Source organism: Athene cunicularia, assembly GCF_003259725.1.
Source record: "Athene cunicularia isolate RWA chromosome 10 unlocalized genomic scaffold, athCun1 chr10_part1, whole genome shotgun sequence".
Taxonomy (NCBI): domain Eukaryota; kingdom Metazoa; phylum Chordata; class Aves; order Strigiformes; family Strigidae; genus Athene; species Athene cunicularia.
The window spans coordinates 3,877,398-3,897,360 of record NW_020799112.1 but is presented as its reverse complement, the minus strand read 5'-3'; the positions used below and the strand labels follow the sequence as shown (position 1 = coordinate 3,897,360).

Sequence of the window (19,963 nt, the reverse complement as noted above, 5' to 3'; positions counted from 1 at the left end):
CTTGGACTATGTAAATGAATTCCAGGAACTCATACCATAAGACACCCCTTTCCAGGATATCTAATGAATATGTATGACTGTGTGTATTTACACTGATGTCCCCTGCTAATTTGGGGGAGGCCTTAATGGTGGAGAATCCCCAGGGCCACCAGTGCTGCTAATAAAGAACATCTGCTTAACAGTAAAAACTTTGCTGTTAAGTCAAATTCTTTGTTTCTTTTGAATTACAGTGAGCCCCTCTACTCTATGCCACACTTGCCATTCAAGGGAAAAAAAGATTACAAATTATCGGTCTACAAATGTAGTTTCAAATTACATAGTTTTGAAAGAGATACACGTGGTGTTCTGTCCAGCATGGTGGAATTTGTAGTGCTGTGCAACATGCCTAAATCAAAGATGAAATAAAGAACCATTTCTACTCAGACATTCCTTTATACTGCCAACAGGATAAGGATCCTGCAGGATAATGGAGTGCTCTTACTTACTGAGATCAGTTGTGACCTGTTCTTACTGTTACCAAAGGTCCTGTCTGCAATGCAGCCTCAGGTTTTGGATATGGCATACACGAAAAATCACCCCCAGAATACCGATATAAAAAATATTTGCAAATTCAGATCACTTATGATTTTTAGAATGTTCTGAAACATTGTCTTCAGTGCCCTGATAGCAAACTGCAATGCAAGTTTCATCTCAGTCTCACGTGTCAAGAAAAACTGAAGAAAGCATGTGGAAGATTTATGACAATTCTGTACAGAAATATCTCACTTCAGACAGTTTTTATCTGCTTGTCAAAGCTGCACACTGCAAACTCATTCTCTACAAGTATTTTTTTTATCCACTGCAACTCAGAAAAAGAGAACAGAACTTGCTGACTTCGTTTCATAGCCAGATTTTGCAATACTGTACATTACTGTTTGCCTACCATAACAATGACGTTTTTCTAATTTCACTACTTTAGAATATCTTTTCTTTAACTGCAGCGTATTTTTCGCAGTACATTTTTTCTGTTGCACATGATGGTTCAGATTTAGTTTAGAAATGTTTTCCAGATTGAAAAAAAAAAAAAAAAGTTTGCCTATTCAGATTCAGCAGTTTCCCAGTTACAACTTCTGTGGACATGTTTGATTCCTTATTTCCTTTCTTTCATCAGCATTTTACAGTTCTGAGTCCACTCTATTCCACCAGTGTTACAGTCTTGCTATAACACTGGTCAAATTTTATGTCCTATTCTGCAAACTGGGCCTGTACTACACATGTTTTAGGCTTCCTATTTGTCCATAAATTCTTCTCTACATGTATTTTAAGTGTACAAGTACCAAAATCAGTCACTTATCTTCTTCAGTGGAAATAAATTATTCTTTCAGGCTAATTCCAATATTTCCTTAGAGATTCTCCCAAAGAAGAACAAGAAATTACTCTTAAGAGCAAGATGACACAGTACCACAGTCTACAGATCACTTTCCCTGGAAGGGTCCAAATTCTCCAAGTAGATCAGGTGATCAAAGCAACAAAGAGAATCTTATGCAAATTATAAAATCCTTAATTCATAATTATCTCCCTCATAGGAGCACATAAATATAACATATATATTACTTTTATTTGTATAAGTAATTGACCGCTTATAAAGCTTTTAATAATCTTGAGTTTAAAGGGGATTTTAGAAATATAAAGCAACTTTTTTCAGTTTATCTAATCCAAACAAATTTGTTTCAGAAGTTGTGTATCTGGGTAGCCCTGTGAAACAGAAGAACAATATTTGCTGATTTTTAAAAGACTTAGGAGGTGGCTATAGGTCTGCTTTATAGAGGAAACTACACTCAAGTATCAAGGATTTTTTCGTCTGGCTATATATGTATCTGAGATTTGGTAGCTACACAGGGACATTTTTTATTCAGTATCCAGCTGCTGAAACTAATGACATTACAGAAATATCACCGAATCAATTTTGGACTCTCAGCTGCTTTTCTGAACGAATTGTGATGACAAATTCTGTTATTGCCCTGACAGAACATACAACGACCGTTCATTTTTATTTAAGCTGAGTAATTTTTTAGGGTACAACAAACACAGAACGACACCTCTTTATAGCTAACAATTATGCATCATTCCTAGAGGGTAGCAGCTGAGGAATGCTTTGCTAAAGAAGTCACATCCATACTATGTTAATTCACTTTTCTGAAGTCTTGACTTGCTTTGAGGACAGCAGTATCTCTGTTGGAGCCAGCATGCATTAAGCTTAGCTTATCTTTGGGCCAGTTATCACCCACTCACTGCTCACATATTCCGAATCATTCAGTCACAACATCACGTATTGTGAAAATGTACTCCAACAATGTGACTAAATTTTAAATCATAACAATTATATAAGAGGGACCTGGACCAAATTAAATCCCAGTTTAGGTGGTGACATTGCAATGTTCCTACCGCACAGTGGTCTTGGAGATGTTGTGCGTGGTTGAGGAGTGAGTGCATCTCATTACTTTGTGAGTAATGAGAACAAGGTATGCAAGAAATTAGCTGAAATACCACCTCTATTTCTCCAGCAAAAAAACCCAGCCCCCCACTCAAAGCCATGCCATTAGCTTTTACCTTGACAGGGTCACCGAACATCAGTCTCACTGAGGTTTACAGCAGCAGAGCAAAGGCAAAGAACATTTCTCTCAGGAACCATGCCTAAGCAGTTCCCAATGTTTATGAAAACAAAGGTTTCTTACATCTGAGAAGCTATTCGAATTTGAGAATCCTGAAGTCTTACGAGCTCCTAGGTCTAAATACGTACCACAGATTTATTCTCACTCCCTAATGGGGCAAAAATCCTACGGAAAAACAACAGATGTATTGACAGGACAGGATCTATGTCATACTTTTATGGATCTTTAATCTGAATGGTTAGAAGATAAGAATTCAAGGCAGGATCCAGGGCAAGAAGTCAACGTATACATAGGCAGAAATTACTTCAGTTTGGCTCAATCCATCACTACCAAAAGAAGCAAGTCCCTTCTATTGCAAACAGTGATCTCAATTTTTGTGACTTTCTGTTGAGAAAGTTAGTGCTCTGCAGTTTCTGGACAAAGAATGTTCGAGTTCCACCAGTTTTCCCCACACTTAAGTCCATATCAAAACCTGAAGGATGTGCCCTCATTGGTGTAACTGAGCAGAAAAGCAGTAAATTACTTTCATAAAGTCAATGGCAATTGTTCAATGGCTTATCCCTAGAAAAGTCTCTGATAGTGACATTAAGCTAACCACTGTTTCCTTATACACATTTACATACTACATCTTGAGTCCAATCCTACACTCATTCATTCATGCAAAATAACTGGCTTTATTTGGTTTCCTCAAAGTCAGAAAAAAGATTTAGTCCCTTCCATATGAATCATGGAGGAAAAAATTAATACAATTTACTTACCGAAGGATTTCTTTCCGAGTGAAGAACGTGCAATCCTGTTAAAAAACAAAACGTGTTACTGTACTACAGAAATACTGAAAACAACTGCAAAGAATTATTTTCCAACCTTTTGGAAGGAAACTCAGATCTGACAGAAAAACATTAAAGATCCCATTTATGTACCATCCGCTTTTGACTCAGAAAGTAATTTACACTACGAAATAACTGAAATATCCTAAGGACAGGACTATCAGTAAAAAAAAACATTGTCAATGTGGAACTTCAGAAGAAAAAAAAACAGATTGCTGAAATAGTTCTCTACTGTGGAATGACTAGAACAGAAACTAAATTAATGAAGTGAGGTATAGGCCAAAAACATTCAATAAATGGGTCTAAAAAGCTGTAAGTAACAAACAGATGAAGAAAACTCAGAGTATTCCTCTATTAGAGACAAGTGATTAATAATAAAAGTCATGTACTTATTAGTTATTAACTCCTTTTGCTAACAATTACTTTGCACTGTGGACACTTCAGTGAAGGCTGCAAACTCCCATACGTTAGGAACGTGGATAAAAGGACAGCTTCTGCTCCAAACAGAAGGCAAAATATTCATCTTTCCCTGTAGTACTGCAGAACTTGAAAGAACTTAACAGAATGCAAAGCAGAGCTTGCTGAAGAAGAGTTTAAAAGCATTTGCTTGCATTCTGAATGGCTCTGTGGTGGGACTGCATTTACAATGGTTGAATTCCCTCGTTATGAACATCTGCATTTTGCTAGAAGAATTCACACACTTCACAGAAGAACCATCAAATGAGCAGTGAAATAGTTTGCATTCTATGTATTTTTACATCAGGCCCAAAGCAAGTTATATTCTCAAGTGCTGTGAGGAACTATAATAATCAGTCCCATCCCTTAAACAGAAATATCCCCCAACCCCAACTATCGTATCTAATATATATTTAGGGTAAATTCTGTTCTGCATCCAAAACTAGGAACACTGGTGGCAATGAAATACTGGATGATCGGTTTAAAACATTGTTCAGATCATAAATTCAGAGAATATGCATCTTCTTGTCTTAGAGATGGTGGCTGATGAGGGTGTATATATAGGGAACAACAACCAAGCCACAAAATGCTGCCTGATTGTCCACCTCTCTCACAGGCCCATGTGACAGGACAAGGCGTTTGCCTAAGAATTCAGCTCCCAGTAGTTTTTCTCCTTTAATGTAAACATATTTGAAATACATTTTAAAATCAACTAGTGACATGATAGCAACATCAGACTTGGTAAGTCACACTCAAGAGTACATATGCTCTTCACCCAAGTAGTGAAAAAGTATTTCTTTCCTCAACTGAGAATCATTCTGGCTAAATGCTTGCTTCTTCCAAGGAGGGGAAGAGCAAATGATCACAGGTGAAGCAGTCAAACAGCTTGTCTCAGGTATCCAGGTATGCGATCAGTCCCGCACGGTATCAATTATTGAGTTTGCTTGCTCTCCTCCATATGAAGTGGCAGGAGAAGCAGCTCTTCATGTAGCAGCTCTTTAGTGTAGTGTAGCAGAATAGCGTTACAAGGCACAATAGGAAGCACCTTGTGAGCTGCTGACACTGATGTCACATTGTCTGGAACTGCACAAAGTGAAATAGGAGCCAGCTGGTTAAGCCTTCATTAATTCCAGCACATTCAACATTTACGGTCAAACTGTCACTTAAGGATGCTTCATTTACTAATGAAAGGCAGGTGCAATCTCACAAATAATTGTGATGCACTCAGCAGCAATCATCCCGTAATTATATAGGCTGGAGAAAACAGCAGACTGTTACTTAACTAGAAAGCTGACAGGGAATTGATATGCAAATCAAGATAAAGATGAAGAAGAAAAGTTATCATTTACCGTCCAGAAATAATGAAAAAATAACACCAGAAGATACATTAAGAGGTCAGATCATAAACCTTTTTTTTGCTGAAGGTCCACGTAATTATTTTTTTTAAATCTGAGTTATCTCACGAATTTTACAACATACGCTATTGTCTGCCCTTTTTTTTTAACCAAACAAAATTTTTACTAATATAATCTTAAACCACTGATATTGAAAACCTTTATAACAAAAGTAGTTGCAAGTATCTGCCTGACTATTGTTCCTGCAGTATTCCAATTATGCCTGCCAATTACATGGAATTGTGTGTCAGGGATGAGGGGTGTCAAAAAAATGTCCAGTGGTTTCACAGACCACTTGCAGAGAGCTTATAGCTACTCAGGGACAGAGCACCACAAATTAATTGTGACCTGGCCTATACTTTTGATCCACAGCAATACCATACACAGCACTTCAGAAATGCTTTACCATTAAGAAGCCTGTCCTGTCTCAAATAGCAAATGTAAAAGCCAGGGCTCCAAACCATCTCTGAAAGGGAAGTGCAGCCATCGTTCTTGTTTCTCCCAGCTTCTTATTTCTGACTATTCCTTTATGTGGACTTGACACCTATGAGTAGTATAACTACATCAGAGAATTCTAAAGGAAGGAACTAATGTGTTTGGAAACTGGATTCCTTTCCAGGTTGGACCATTAGAATATAGCATTGGTAGTGCTGGTACAAGAGATGAAGCTTAAACAAGTATCTATGGCAGGAAAGAGGTGCCGGACTGCCCTTTAATTTTTGAAAGCACAGCCCTAAGTTGGATTAAAGTCACGATGGAACAAGGGTCTAAATAACATAATTACATTTTATAGTTGCTGGAACTCCAGCAATTTAATTCCAATTTAATTAAAGAGTTTTGGCCCAAGAAACACGGAGGTGAATCATCCAATTTTCTTCTGGCTACTTCACTCATACAGAAAATACACAATGATGAATGATAAATAGTAAACTAACATGTTAAATTAACTCCCTCATAAAGAAAGGTGAAGTAGGTCCTGGAAAGCATTTGTCATTTCAACATATGATGACATTCATCTTCCTTTAAGACACAGATATCACAGAATATGTTTTCTAGAATGTGGACTATATCTGTGTTTATTATGAAATTAAAAAGCAATCTGTCTATTCTGTCTGGACATTAGAGCCACTGGAAGTCCTGCTAAGAAAGTACAAAGTAAATACTGAACAAATAAAGGTTATCATGTTTCATAATTCTTATCAATTCAAGATTTCTAGCAATAATTTATCTTGAAAATTGTTGCTTTTATTTCTAATGCTATACAACGGCCTGAAAAACTTCTGCCAACAGGAGGGCCCTTGTGGGTTTTAGGTTATTTAGAACAGAGGCTTTGCCTTGAAAGGCCACCTACTCCAGCCCCTGAGAAAATACCTGCTCCTTTTCTAAGATCAACTATCCCACTTAGTCTGTCCTTCTGCCCTTAATAATCAAGTTAATTAGAAGTCTGACAATGCATCACCGCTGCTTTTTTGGAGACAAGGTTCCACTTAAATCTGCAGTTATCCACTTAACTTCATTATTTCTAGCAAAGTGAATAAAATAAAGCAAACAGAAAATTTCCCACTGATTTAAATGAGATTATTAGCCTGTATAATGGGACTTGGTTCTCAAATTTGGCATTAAGGCGGCTTAACTGGTTCATAAAATACTTTGCAGAGAAGAGTCAGATAGCTAGTGTAATTTCGGTTCCATGGGTGGCTTTGCTCTTGGCTGGTAGTGTGACTTTCTGCAAGTCACTCAATAGTAGGGTTAATGTTCTCTGCTTTAAAACTTACTTTACAAAAGCGCAGAACATCCAGGCTGTTAAGAGTTTTATTCTTGATTTCCTATGTCAGGTGAATGCAGGTTTAGGACAAAACAGGAACAGACTGAAATATGGTGGTCCACTGCCTTTTACACTAGTCAGTAAGACTTCACCGCAAGCTCCTAGATTGGTTCTGCTTCATGTTTAGGTCAGGTGATTTGAACAAAAAATAGGAATAGCGGTAACTGTGCTGAGAATGCTGATACTTTACATAAAGTGTACATACACAATATACCACGAGGTATGGCTCTAGAATCAGACCATATGTAACTTGTTCTTTTGGATATATTGCCAATACCAGAGCACAGCACGCAGTTTATGAATGGCCGCAGAGTTCACTGAATGAAAGATTAGCACTTACCACTTTTGGAAGCAAGTATCATTGCACATAAAGCACAGTTTTCAAAAGAAACTAATTTCCCATTGAAAAACAAAACACTTCTGTACAGAAAAGAAGAAAAACTGGAGAAAGGAACAACAGAATGAAAGAATAGCAATGTTCAAGTACACAAAGCTACTGTGAAATAACATTTCTTAAACCCATTAAATGCATATTTCTCCTCTAAAACAATATACAATTCTGCCTTTTATACATCCAGCATCATAAGGGCAGATTTATTCTGATCATGTAACAGCTTCATTAGAAAGTTTTATAAAGGAAATAATATAAAAGTCTTAGCATTACAAAATCACACCAAATTAGAAAAAAAAGTCTCAAAGAAAAGCCAGCAAGTCAATAAATTAAACCAGTAACGGGATAATATCAAGGCAAGAGAGATTAGACCTATATAGCTACTTTACTGAGAAGCTTTTAAATGGGAAGTACTGAATGCTGCAGCATTTTAAATGTTAATATTTCAAACAAATTATTTCTGAGGGTTCATTTTTGAAATCACAAATGAAGTTTTGTGCTGTGCCAACAGTACACAATGTAAGAACATCATCCTATGAAGTAATCAAAAACCTAAGTTAAAACATGCTGGATAGAAGTAAATGTACATTCGTAAAAGATCTATTATTAACTCTATTCTGGTAACATTTTACAAATTCAATAATTTTATTCCAGTTACCACACAACTAAGACTGATACAGAGTTGTGCAAGACTGAGTCAGCAAGATATTTATGTATTTTCATCACTGTCAGTATATAAAGAGTTACTGGAAGTCAATGAGACTAGCACCATCATTAAGTTGCAGCCATCCAAGTACTTTAGTGAATCCAGATTTCAACACTAAAAACATCCTGTCAGTGTCTGCATTAATAATACTACTGGTATATGGACTTATATCTTAAAAAATGCTGGTTACATCAAAATGTCAAAGGAGATTTTGACATCCAGTCTATGTTTACTTGTAATCATATATATTTTAGAACTGCAGACAGATAAAACTCACTGAGTTTCAAGAGGAAAAATTGGCAGCTATAAGAACCAGTTGATATATTTATACTGCAACACAAGAGTAAAACCAGTTAGACAAGAGCAAGGACTGAGGAAGAAGCAAACTGTCAAAAAATGTAATTTTCCTCAATCTACATATGCACTAAATGGTACCATGAAACCAGAATCTGCCTAAAGGATAATTTCACAAAAAACTTGTTCCATTATTACCTTTCTTAAATTTGCACATTAACAGCAATACTTTGTCAAACTGAAAAGTACTTTTTACAGAAGATCTTGGAGAACCTGTGATCAATACACTTTTTGTATTTTTACAAAGGGTTCATCTTCATCAAAGATCCTGATTAAGTCAAGCGCAGCTTTTAAAATCAAAAGACAGTTTGATGACCAAGTTTCACTTTATAAATGGCATTTTTGACAGATCATAACGTAACCTGTTTCACCTACTTTTTCATAATTCCCATGAAATACATACAGTTGAATCCCACTGACTAGAATCTTAAAAGGATAAAAGCTCTGTGATACACAAATTCATGTGTAAAAGCAGAAAGTCATTATTTAATATTCCTATCTTTTATTGCAATATTGCCTAGAAGACAGCTAGGATAAATATCAGTTTGTTTGGAGGTTGCATGAAATAATGTAAACAATTCCATTAATGAACAAATACAAGAAGCAATGCCTTGCAATAAACCCAGTAATATCTGATATAAAGTATTTGTGCCCTATATTCTCTAGGTTCTATCAGGAAAAAAATGAGAACCAAATTTGTATAAATTCAAACCACTTATTCGAGTAACCCCCCAAAAAAGAGTAAGATTGATTAAACAGGGGAGTGGTTTGTCTATACCCCAAGAACAGCTTTATGCATTTCCTAGTCAATGGAATTGTTTCTCAGTGAGCAATGCAGTGCACTGAGGCCAATATATGGCTCTGATGTTGCTTTATTGTTTACCTACATTTTCTAATGCTTCAAGCATCTTTATACAGCATCACTCAAAGAACCCTAAAATTCCTGTCAATTTTCCTTTCTTGTTATGAGACCTGACCTCCAAAATATGTAAACAACTTCAAAAAGCTTAATTTTAAAATGTTCATTGATTGCAAAGAAACACATCTTTCTTTCTAATTAATGCTTACCTTTTCCCTAGCCAGACCTTGGTTAGATTTTGCATTGTATGTAAAAAAATCCATGACACCAGTACAATTAATTTTCTTACAAGGCTAACTTTTTAAATGAGGTGAGTCTCAGTGAAAAAATCTGATCGCAAAAGCCTCAGTTCCAAAACATTTCACTAGGCTTATGAAAATGTAAAGAGCTGCCAACTAAAACACAGGTGATAATTTTAATAACAGGTAATTTGACAAGGTGTTAGGAGATTTGCAGCTTTCCGGTCTTTCTTTAATTTGCCTCTACCTATTTCTAATTAAAAAAGCTGGCAGGTCTAATAATATCAAGTCCTAGTACACATCTCTTTTACAAACAGTTTCAACTGCCTTCACCAGTCTTAATGCAGAGTATTAAAAAACACCTATTAAAAACACTACGATAATCTTGTGCGTGACCAGATTTACAGTTATTTAATTTAAATGTAGAGGTTCTGCTAAAAAGTGACTCTTCAGTTTAAGTTTATATGCAAAAAAATTTTATACATGGTCATTTCAGAAAGTTTTAGACAAATCAAATGAGGTTATTTTATTTTGTTAGTATCATATTAACAATCTGCGATTTATGCATGCTAGCTCTTCAAGCAGGTGATTTTTCTGAAGTTTGATCTGTGCTCCTGAAAACCAAAGCCACTTACATATGGCTTTACCATACTTTAAGCATATGAACGTCTCACTTTTCCATCTCATAGTATCTCCTATGGAACAAGTACTTAAAACATAATGCATTAAAAAAGTTATGAAAATTTCACTACTAAAGTATGTTAGGTGCTATAAACTCAGAGCAATTAGCATTAAAGACAAAAATGGTGGAAGTGACAGCTAGATAATACAACGGCCAGGAATATATTCAAATTAAGAAATTATAAGTCTAACTATGAAGGGAGTGAGGTTCTGAACAGTTTTTTAATAGGAACTGTGCAAAGTAAAAAAACCCTAACACCTTCTTTTACAAAAAGGATTAAATTAACTCTTTTGCTTCAGTCACGCTGATACTATGGATGCTATAACCAGGGTATTACTGTAAGGAGTATAGTACCAACTCACAGACATACAAATTCACAAGAAGCTGCCTAGATCTCCTTTGAAAAAAAAAAAAAGAAACAAACCCAGTCAATGATCCATCTTAAAAGCAATTTACGTGTAGATGCCTGGCTGTACACAGGGGTACAGATTTGCACAGCAGATGTTATGAAGTGGACCCTGGTACACAGTGTTTTTCTTTGGTCCAGTGTTCAGAGGACCTGGCAACCCAATTGCTGATTCAAGAAACAGAAAACCTGCATTTTAAAAATTATGAACCATTACCGCATTCTCCCTTTGTCTGTTCTGAAGGAATTCCACAAATGAGAAAAAGACAGGTAAGATGGCAAACTCCAAGTTACACAGCTCTGTTTGTGTTACAGCACTTGCATACTCCTCCAGAATGCAGTGGAGAGGGCAGAGCTCTCTCTCTCTCTCTGTGGATGGCTACAGCAGTAAGCCCAGGATTTCTAAGTTTAAAAGATTCAAGAGGGATGCAAGAACTAAGGGATCAGAGGCAAATCACCATCAAAATAAGGTCTTTATCCTGAAAATTGTTGTTTTATTGTACTTACCATACATAACAAGTGCTATTACTAGTAAAAAAATATCTAGCACTATACTAATGAACTACAAGTCTGCCTGTAACAGAGAAATCCCATAGGCTGACTCAATCCACTGGGCCTAACCACTGCCAGGCTTTGAGATCAATTACCCAGCATTATGAAAGGCAGGGGCTGCAAAAGCCATTAGAGAAAGGCAATTTCTACATGAAGAGTAGTGAATTAGGGATGACATTTCAGCTCTTGCATTTGCCAGTTTATGTCAAGAAGATAACATTAATTACATTTGGATTTTGTTTTGTTTCACTGCAGTTGGGATCTGTTCTGTGTTCATTTTTATTGTTAGTAGGAAGACAGACACTGGTGTTTTACAGATCTTTGATTTCACTCTTGTCTATCCAATAGGGATGTAAAAAAATCTTTTTGGCTCTTACACTACAAAATCTAAGACCACTAACTTAGAGTAATATATTACAGTGACAGACTGCTGGCGAGGGTGAAATGTGTGACAAAGTGGAAATTTTAAAAGCTCCATTTTCACATTTCCTACAATGGCAAGAAAAAGGCTAGGCATCTAATTTATGCCTTATATTCAGCATGGGATAACATTTTAAAGCATTTTAGCATATATCCATAGCCTAACTCTCTGTGGCTAAATATCTACACCCCTGAAAAGTCCATGTTGGCCGTAACTCCAGAGAAAATTAGTATTTTAAAACCACAGTTTCCACTTCAAGGGTTTGAGTCAAAGATCCTGAAGGTAAAAAGAAAGTTATTTACTTTTGCATGCACTGGATTTGTCCTTTGGTTATCACAAGATAAACTAAATCTTGATTTCCTGCACCGTTAATTCTATGTTTATCGCTTCGCGTAAGAGAACAAAGCAATGCAGCCAGCCCTGTCTGCATCTCATGATAAGTAGTCAGCTGCCGCCTTCTTCAGCACCCTTCTATTCGATATATGGCCTCACTGTATTTTCAGAAACTTGTTCAAGATCCCCACTGTTCAGATAGCTTCCTGCAATCTGTTTCAGTAAGATTTGCAGTGTGCTGACACATAACTGAAACCTGGGAATTATTTTTTTTTACCCTATTAAAAATTTAGTTGATACAATGTGAGGTAAATAAAGAAGTATCAATAAGCTATCCCTGGACATAAAAATGCATGCTACTTCTGTTAAGGTAAGAAACTGCCATCCAGGAGTGGATGCAAGCATAAGGGTACCTATTCTGGATTACATTACACATATTTCTAGGACATCTTCAGGAGAAGTGAAATTAGATAAGACTTGTTTTCCCCCCTCTACTGTCGGCAAAGGCATCAAGGAGAGAAAAAGACATTATTGCCACACTTTCTTCTCTACGAAACGCCCATTAGAAAGATTCAACTAAAAACTCCCACTGTCAAGCCAGTCACGGTCTTTATCATACTTCCTAGTCCAGACATTGAGGATTTGACTCCTTTCCCTGTATACAGAGAAGGGAATCGAGTATATTCAAGAACCCAGCCTTAGAATACTAGCACAGTTGCTGGAAGTACAGTAGAGTATATGCATGCAGGCTAGAAATGAAGTTTTCATTTACATTTAGAGAAAACACTCCCCAAAACAACAACAGAAAAACTCAAGCCACAAGCATACGAGAATTACACCTTGCCTTCCCCTAATGCAGACTAAAATATCTTACCTGGTAGGCGTCTAGCTGTTCATCAGTAAATATCGTTTGCTTATTACCCATCTTAAAGGAGGAATTCTTCCTCTATGCAAATGCATCCCATTAGAAGTAGCTGGATTCCTCTGTACTGTAGGCATTTAGAGCACGTATACTCCGTGAATGTGCCGAAACAATCCCAAAGCCTGCATTGAACTGGTTTTGCCTGTAGCTGTCCAGTGAGGAAGGACGCAGTACTGGGAAATCTTTGCAAGGTTTGACTTGAGCGTGCCAGGAAGGAAAGCGTTAAAATCACAGGCGGGTGTCACCCCAAACCAGGGATGCCGTTCTCCGCCTTTTCCAGCTGCTGTTCTAAGAGGCATACAGCGGTTTTTTCATGCCCTGAACCCCGCGTAGGCGGCTCAGGAGGGCGCTCCGACCCGGCGGCACCTTCACGTTCCGGAGCGGCTCTGCCTCACCCGGCGGCAAAGCTGGGTAGTGCAGGGCTGCGACACCCCCGCTGCGAACCCAGCAACTAGAATTAGCGCAGGGAGCGCTCCTGCAGCTGGTCTGCCCCCAGCTAAAGGCGCATCCCAGCCGGCGCTGGGAGCTGCCCTGGGCCGTGCTGCCGCTGGGACCGACAGCTGCAGGCTCGGCCCCGCACCGTCAAAGCTTCTCTCTAGGCTGGGGCTGTAACCAGCCCTGGCTGCCCACGATGCGAGTGCGCTGCCGGAGCTGCCGAACGCCCGGGTATACCACTGAATGCGGGTATTCCTTCTCACATTAAATAAATAAGAAAAAAAAAATCAGGAAGACTCAACAGACGTTAATCGGAGTCCTTCGGCTCAAGCAAGCACAGCTGGAAAGAAAAAGGTGTTGCCACTGCCTAAAGCAAAGGTAGAAAGTACCACTAGAGGGCTCACAGTGTATTTTATGAAGTAATACAACTCTTAATTCTATCTTTCCGGGGAGAGGAAAAAAAAAAAGAGCACGTAAGAGAGATGCAGGCAGACAAAATTTAAAAAGTCAAACAAAAGTATATTATCTAACACCTGCAGAAGCATTGTAACAACAGGAGGAAGGAGTGAGAAAGGAGTGGAACAGGGAGGAAAGACCTGTTATGGGTAAGTTTCTTTGGACTGTTCACTTCCCATTTGTGCACACAGGAATGGGAGAGGGTTTATAAATATTTAATAAGTTTCCTACCTTCTTTACCTACAGCTCTGCCAATGGTCATTATTTCCTCAGCAAGACAGCATGTCTACCTTCTGCTTTCTCCCTACAGCTTCTAATGATCCTGACTTGATAACAGTATTGGATAATAGTTCAATTTACCTTGGCATATAACAACCCAGAACAAACATTTAACAATAGTACTGAAAGTAAATGCATTGTATACTTAGTACAAATATCCTATGAAGTGTGTTGGATATGTAGTAAAAACATTGTATGAAGCGTTGAACTGCAGACTGTTCCAACAGATGACTCATGTACAATGTAACAGTTAGAAATGCAGATTTTTTTAACTTCAAACCAGCACTACCCTGAACTATAGAACCAGAACATATTACCACATATGCAAAATAAATGGCTTGGGATAAGAATGTATTCGACAAGGCTTATTAGCATAAGCAAACACTAGAATTTTAACAGTGAAAGAAATGGATTCTACCAATAGAATCTATTGCAGCACAGTTGCAAAATAAGAAGGAAAAAGGTACCCTAGTGAGGAGAGTACAAACTCTGAATGACCTACCATCCAATCGAGAGCACAGCAAGCATCTATTCAAATATCAGACAGTTAAATTGACTGGTTTTCACATGGCCAGACTGACCTCTGCTTTTCTAGCCACCAGTGCTGTGATATTTTTCTTTTCCCCAAAGTACAGTGGCATTGGATTCTTTTTATGTTCCAAAAGATTCTCCACAAGTCAGAATGTAAAGGAAAAACACCAAATCTACAAAATACATCATTTCTATTTATTAAAATTGCTCTTTTAACACACTCTTTTTTGAATCAGAAGATAACAATTCATAAGGGTCCCTTGAGATTAAGAACTTTCACAGAACTTGGAAGTCATTTACATGTCCTCAACTCCGAATGAGCTTTATCCAGGGCTTTAGTGGTTATGCATATAATTAAGCATGTTTCCTATCCATGATTTGGTGCTACTGAAATGCCAGAGCTAGCAGCTGTTCTCAGTCAGACCAGACCAATACTTAGTGTCAAGTGATTTGCATGAAATAGCACTCCATTAACAGCTGCCTAATTCAAGCTGCCTGTCTATGCAAATCAGATTAAATATAAATGATCAAATTAATGGCATTATACAGAAGTGAGCTGACACCAGGGGTGGACTGGGCTCCATATCTTTTAATCTTGTGGTTCTGTATACTTAACAGTATTCTTAGAGTGAAAAGACTGACATCTTTCTTAATTTTTTTACCTTCTTTTATATTCCTGCCTGCCTGCTACCACTGCATGCTCAACGACACACATATCAGCTAGTCTCTATCCTTAGAATCAAAGTAATAACAATAAAAAGCAGAAGGGCTAAATGGAAAGCACCAACTAGATAAGACTTGTAGTTACAAAGTAGGCCACAGGTAGAGATCCTAAAGTTCACCAACATATTCCTGTTTATTCCTTTGGGCCTGGCTTTCCACTCACCCCCTGACCCCCTTTTCTCTTGCATATTAGAAATGCTATGGTTTTGTTCTAACGTCAATCATGCAGGAAAAATGTTATGGCTAAAAAGAGTTGATTTCTTTAAAAGAGTTATAAGTTCTTGTTTTAAAGAGAGACTCAGCTTGCCAAGGGAATGGCTCACTGACTATGTGGACAGAAAATAAATTGTTTCTTCTATTCTTCTTTCCATACTCTAAACAGTACTTTTTATTATTAAATAAAATTAAAATGTAAAGATTTTTAAAAAGAGGATTCAAATACTGATTGTTGAGGGTTCCACTATACTAGCTAGCTCTTCTCAAGCATGCTATAGTGGCACCTACGTTTCACCGCATAATTATCTTGCTATACTGACTGGGTAAAATTTAAAGACAGTACAATGCACAAACACTTTTTCACTCCTATCTGTTTGTATGTATCAAAGATCAGATAATTTCCCAGTTTGCTCTTTTTCACTTCTCCTATCTGTTTGTATTTACCAAAGATTAGTTTTATTTGCCAGTTGGGTGTTAAGCAATACTTAGCCCCAGCACAAGTGACTGTAACAAATCAATACTTTCCTGTGTGCACAGCAAGAGCAGCACCAGCCTTCATTCACACTTTACTGTATTTGTTTCTCTAAACTGTTTGCCAAAGCAAGTGATTTTAAGCTATTTAGCAACACATAACACATATCCCACAACCAGTTGCAAATAAAGTTTACTAAGGAGGACACTATATATACAACATAGAACGTTGTGAAGTACATTATACCAGAGAACATGGTTAAGTAGCCACTGTTCATCTCCTTTAAAAGTGTAATTAATGGAGCAGAAAAGTTACTATCAACCATGTACACCAGATTTAATATTTTCTAGCAAGACGGCTGCCAGCTGCAATAGCTTAACACCCACCTTAGGCTGCAGTCTGACCCCAGCCGCAGGGACTTGTTCCCACAGCCACAGCTCAAGGGAGTGGGACAAGTCATGGTCACCTCAGTGTAGAGTCTCCTGCTCTGAACTGTTGCTAGCCATGGCTGCTACACCAGGTGACTTTGCTCTGATTTAGTAGTAGAGGTGTAAGTTTAATAACCTCCAGCGGACAGGTCATACTACCTTAAATTGCCTCTGTAAATTATGCAGTGAGAATTTGGCTGTGGCTTAAGTATGAAAGCTCTTATTCCTCATCAAAGGAAGATCAAGCTACTATGAACAGAGATCACTTTACCTGTTAAGAAGAGGATCCACACAGAGTTTTAACAATTAAGTTGCCTATCTACTGCCTTCACAGCTCAAGCTGGTTTGCTATAACTTGTAATTGGGGAAAAAAGAACCTGCAAGATGTCATGCCCCTTACACCAAATACTCCAACAATTTCTCTCCCACACAGATGTTTCCTTGCAGATTAGCTGTTCATAAAGATTCACCCTGTCAGCAAAAAGAACAGCTGTGTTGCTACTTTCTGAGTTGTTAGGGCCTCCTAATGCAAGTGTAACAATGATCACTACCCACAATGATTACAAGGGAAAAAAGTTCTATTATCCATCGACGCTGTGGAAATTCCCCCTGAGTCTTTGGGGCTTATTTACTTGAACACTACTCACAATTCTGTTTGCTCACAGGTAAACGAGGAATAATAATGTTCACCTATAATAAGTTCTGTGGAGCTAAAATAATTAAAATGCTTGTGAGTTCCTTAAATAAAAACGCTACAGAGCTACAAAACATTACCACTGCAATGTGGTACACCATCATACCTTGCCTCTTATAGTTATTGCAACATATAAATAAGAAATTAACTGTACAAAACAGAAACCCTAAAATAACTGAAAATGACAGTTGGATGCTACTGCAGCAGATAGAAAAGTTGCGTTTCCAACACATGACAGACAGGAGGATGATTAGACCACAGTAAATTTGTCTGAAAGTGCTGGCCTATAAGAGAAGACTTGATGGGACTGAGCCCTGTCTTATGAATGAATAAACAGAACCTGAGAAAGATGCAAAACTCATGGCCCTCTAACTGATGAAAGATGCTATCTGACTAAATTGCACTTGTTATAGACAGTGGGAACTTTCTGTAGAGTTTTTTATGCTAAAGAAAACAGAAAGGAAAACCTTGTGCCAAATTTGTTGGGTTTATGATCTTATCTATCTAGCTTAATAAAATACACTATCTTAGAAGATGGAGGTTTCTGACTGCATTTCATTAAGCCTAATTTATCCACAATAAATCTAGTAAAAATTACTTTTTTAAAAAGATGCTTTACACAAGACAATGCTTCGCGTCTGGGACAAACTAATAAAAAATGAATAATGGTTTCCTAAGCAGACAAAATTTAATGTAATGGATTTACTCACAGAGACACTTGATACAGTGCTTACTAGGGGAAAGAAGCTACAGCTATCCTATATAGGCATCTTTTTTCTAGGCAAAATAACTACTGATGGTTACTGTTATGGTAGCACCTATGAGACACAAATCAGAACAGCAATAGCTGTTCAAAGTTTATGTAAAAAAGAATTTCTCCCCAATTTCTCCCCTCATCTCAATTTACAGTTGAAGTGTAAACCCAGAAAGTACATGCAAATACAGTCAGAAAACACAAGAAAACATGAATATAGTGATCAGTGTACTATAGCAACATAAACAACATTTAAGGAGTCCTTTGGTAAGTATCATGGCAAATGAAACAACAAACATGAAGGAGTAGAACAGATATACATCTCACGGGAAGCAGTACAGTAAAACATTAAGAAATCAGCTAGTATGTCCTCAAAACATCATAGGTTAGTTTGAGATGGGATCAAGCCTCAGTTTACAAAAGGGGCGAAAAAAAAGCAGAGAACAGGACACACAAACTGTGGCAACTAAAGACAGCACAACAGAAGAGCCAATATATGCAAAATATGACCAAGCTTACAACCAAAAATAATTTTACAGAAACATTTACAACAAATACCTGCAGAGCCAATTTGGATTTTAAAGTCTAAAATGAATAAAAACAATAGCAGTTACCAAAAGAAAATCAGTATCAGGAGAATTCTGCACATTTGCCATTACAGACAACATTCGAGAGACTATTCTCAATGCAAAGCATTATAAAAAATAAGATAAAACATACACACAGGCTGTTCCAACACGGGAAAAATTGTGAGTATCCTCTGGTGCCCTGTCCGGGGGGGGGGGGAAAAAAAAGCAAGTTACCCCCAGAAAATAGGGGCCACTAAAGCTGCATATTGTCAAATGTCATTTTGGAGAATTCCTACTCATAATTTCAAGACAAGAGGAAACTGAACACAGAGTCTTAGTTTTCAAGCGCACACAGGGCAGAGGTGAGTAAATGGAAAGGCTGCAAGTAATCTGATAACTCTATCCCCCCAAACTAGCACAAAATTAGAGAGACAGAACCCAAGCCCTTATGCTGCTAAAGAAGTGTGAGAAACAAAAGGTAGTTTTACTTTTCTTTTAAATTCTTTTGAGTTTAAACTTTAAAGATAAATTCAGATTTTATATCCCTCATTGCAACCACTGAGTTTAGAAATTCAGTATTGATCTCATGTAAAAGCTGAGAGTCTGATTTATTCCTAGAATTGTTTTAATTGACAACAAAAGTTGACATAAATGGACTGAACACAACTGCAAGCAATGGCAACACTATTACTTAGACAGCAGAGCCTACCATATCCTATCTGCATCACTTTGTCTAAGCAGATCATACAGGAAAGGGAAGTGTTACCACCACTGCAAAGGCAGGAAATCTTTTAGGAGTCAGACGAAGCCATTATTCCCAGAGCTCTGAGCTCAAACTGCCTTCGTTCTAGCTTGGCGCTTTACTCTCAAGGACATCCCAAGCTACAACACTGCCCTTAAGCATAGGGAAGAAAAAGCATTTCTTAATTGCTTGGTGGGAATTTAGGAGAGCTGTCTCATTTATTATTCTAACTGCAGTGTTGTCTCCTTGGCTGTGTGCTCCACAGCTTGGGGCCTCCCACAGCCGACTCCTAAAACTCACACACAAGATCATCAACGGTTTTAAAAATAACGAGACAAGTACCTCAAAAATTAAGGCAAATACAAATTTTAATCTGCCTCTGTTTCAACAGCTTTGGGTTTTTGACACTTTCAAGTAAGTGCCTGGTTTTTTTTTCTCTGCTGACACTCTCCTCGGTTAATGCCCATTTTTTCTTGCAAACGAACCTATTCTAGAAGCTGAGATTTGATGAGTATCAAATGCTTCAAAAGTGGAGGCCGCTTGCAAAGCTGCTTCTGTTCGTCGCCACACGGATGCCGTAACGGTACCTCCTCAGACACCGCCGCCGGGGCTCCCCGCGTCCTCCGGCGGCACCGGGCCGTGCCCG

At 37.8% G+C, this 19,963-nt stretch overlaps 1 protein-coding gene across 3 annotated transcripts in view; it reads right to left on the bottom strand.

Annotated features, from left to right (window-relative positions):
• The window catches only part of CIB2 (calcium and integrin binding family member 2), a 52,725-nt gene extending 32,768 nt beyond the window's left edge, over nt 1-19,957 (bottom strand). Inside the window, exons 1-3 of one of the 3 annotated variants that reach the window (XM_026855742.1) lie at nt 15,518-15,567; nt 14,766-14,892; nt 3,410-3,444 (exon numbers count right to left, since the gene is read on the bottom strand). In XM_026855742.1, the coding sequence (XP_026711543.1) occupies nt 3,410-3,444; nt 14,766-14,892; nt 15,518-15,567 (212 nt within the window). Of the gene's footprint in view, nt 1-3,409; nt 3,445-12,970; nt 13,491-14,765; nt 14,893-15,517; nt 15,568-19,802 lie in introns of those variants that run through there. The other 2 variants (XM_026855744.1, XM_026855743.1) reach the window with 2 other exon arrangements.
• Nucleotides 19,958-19,963: the final 6 nt, after the last annotated feature.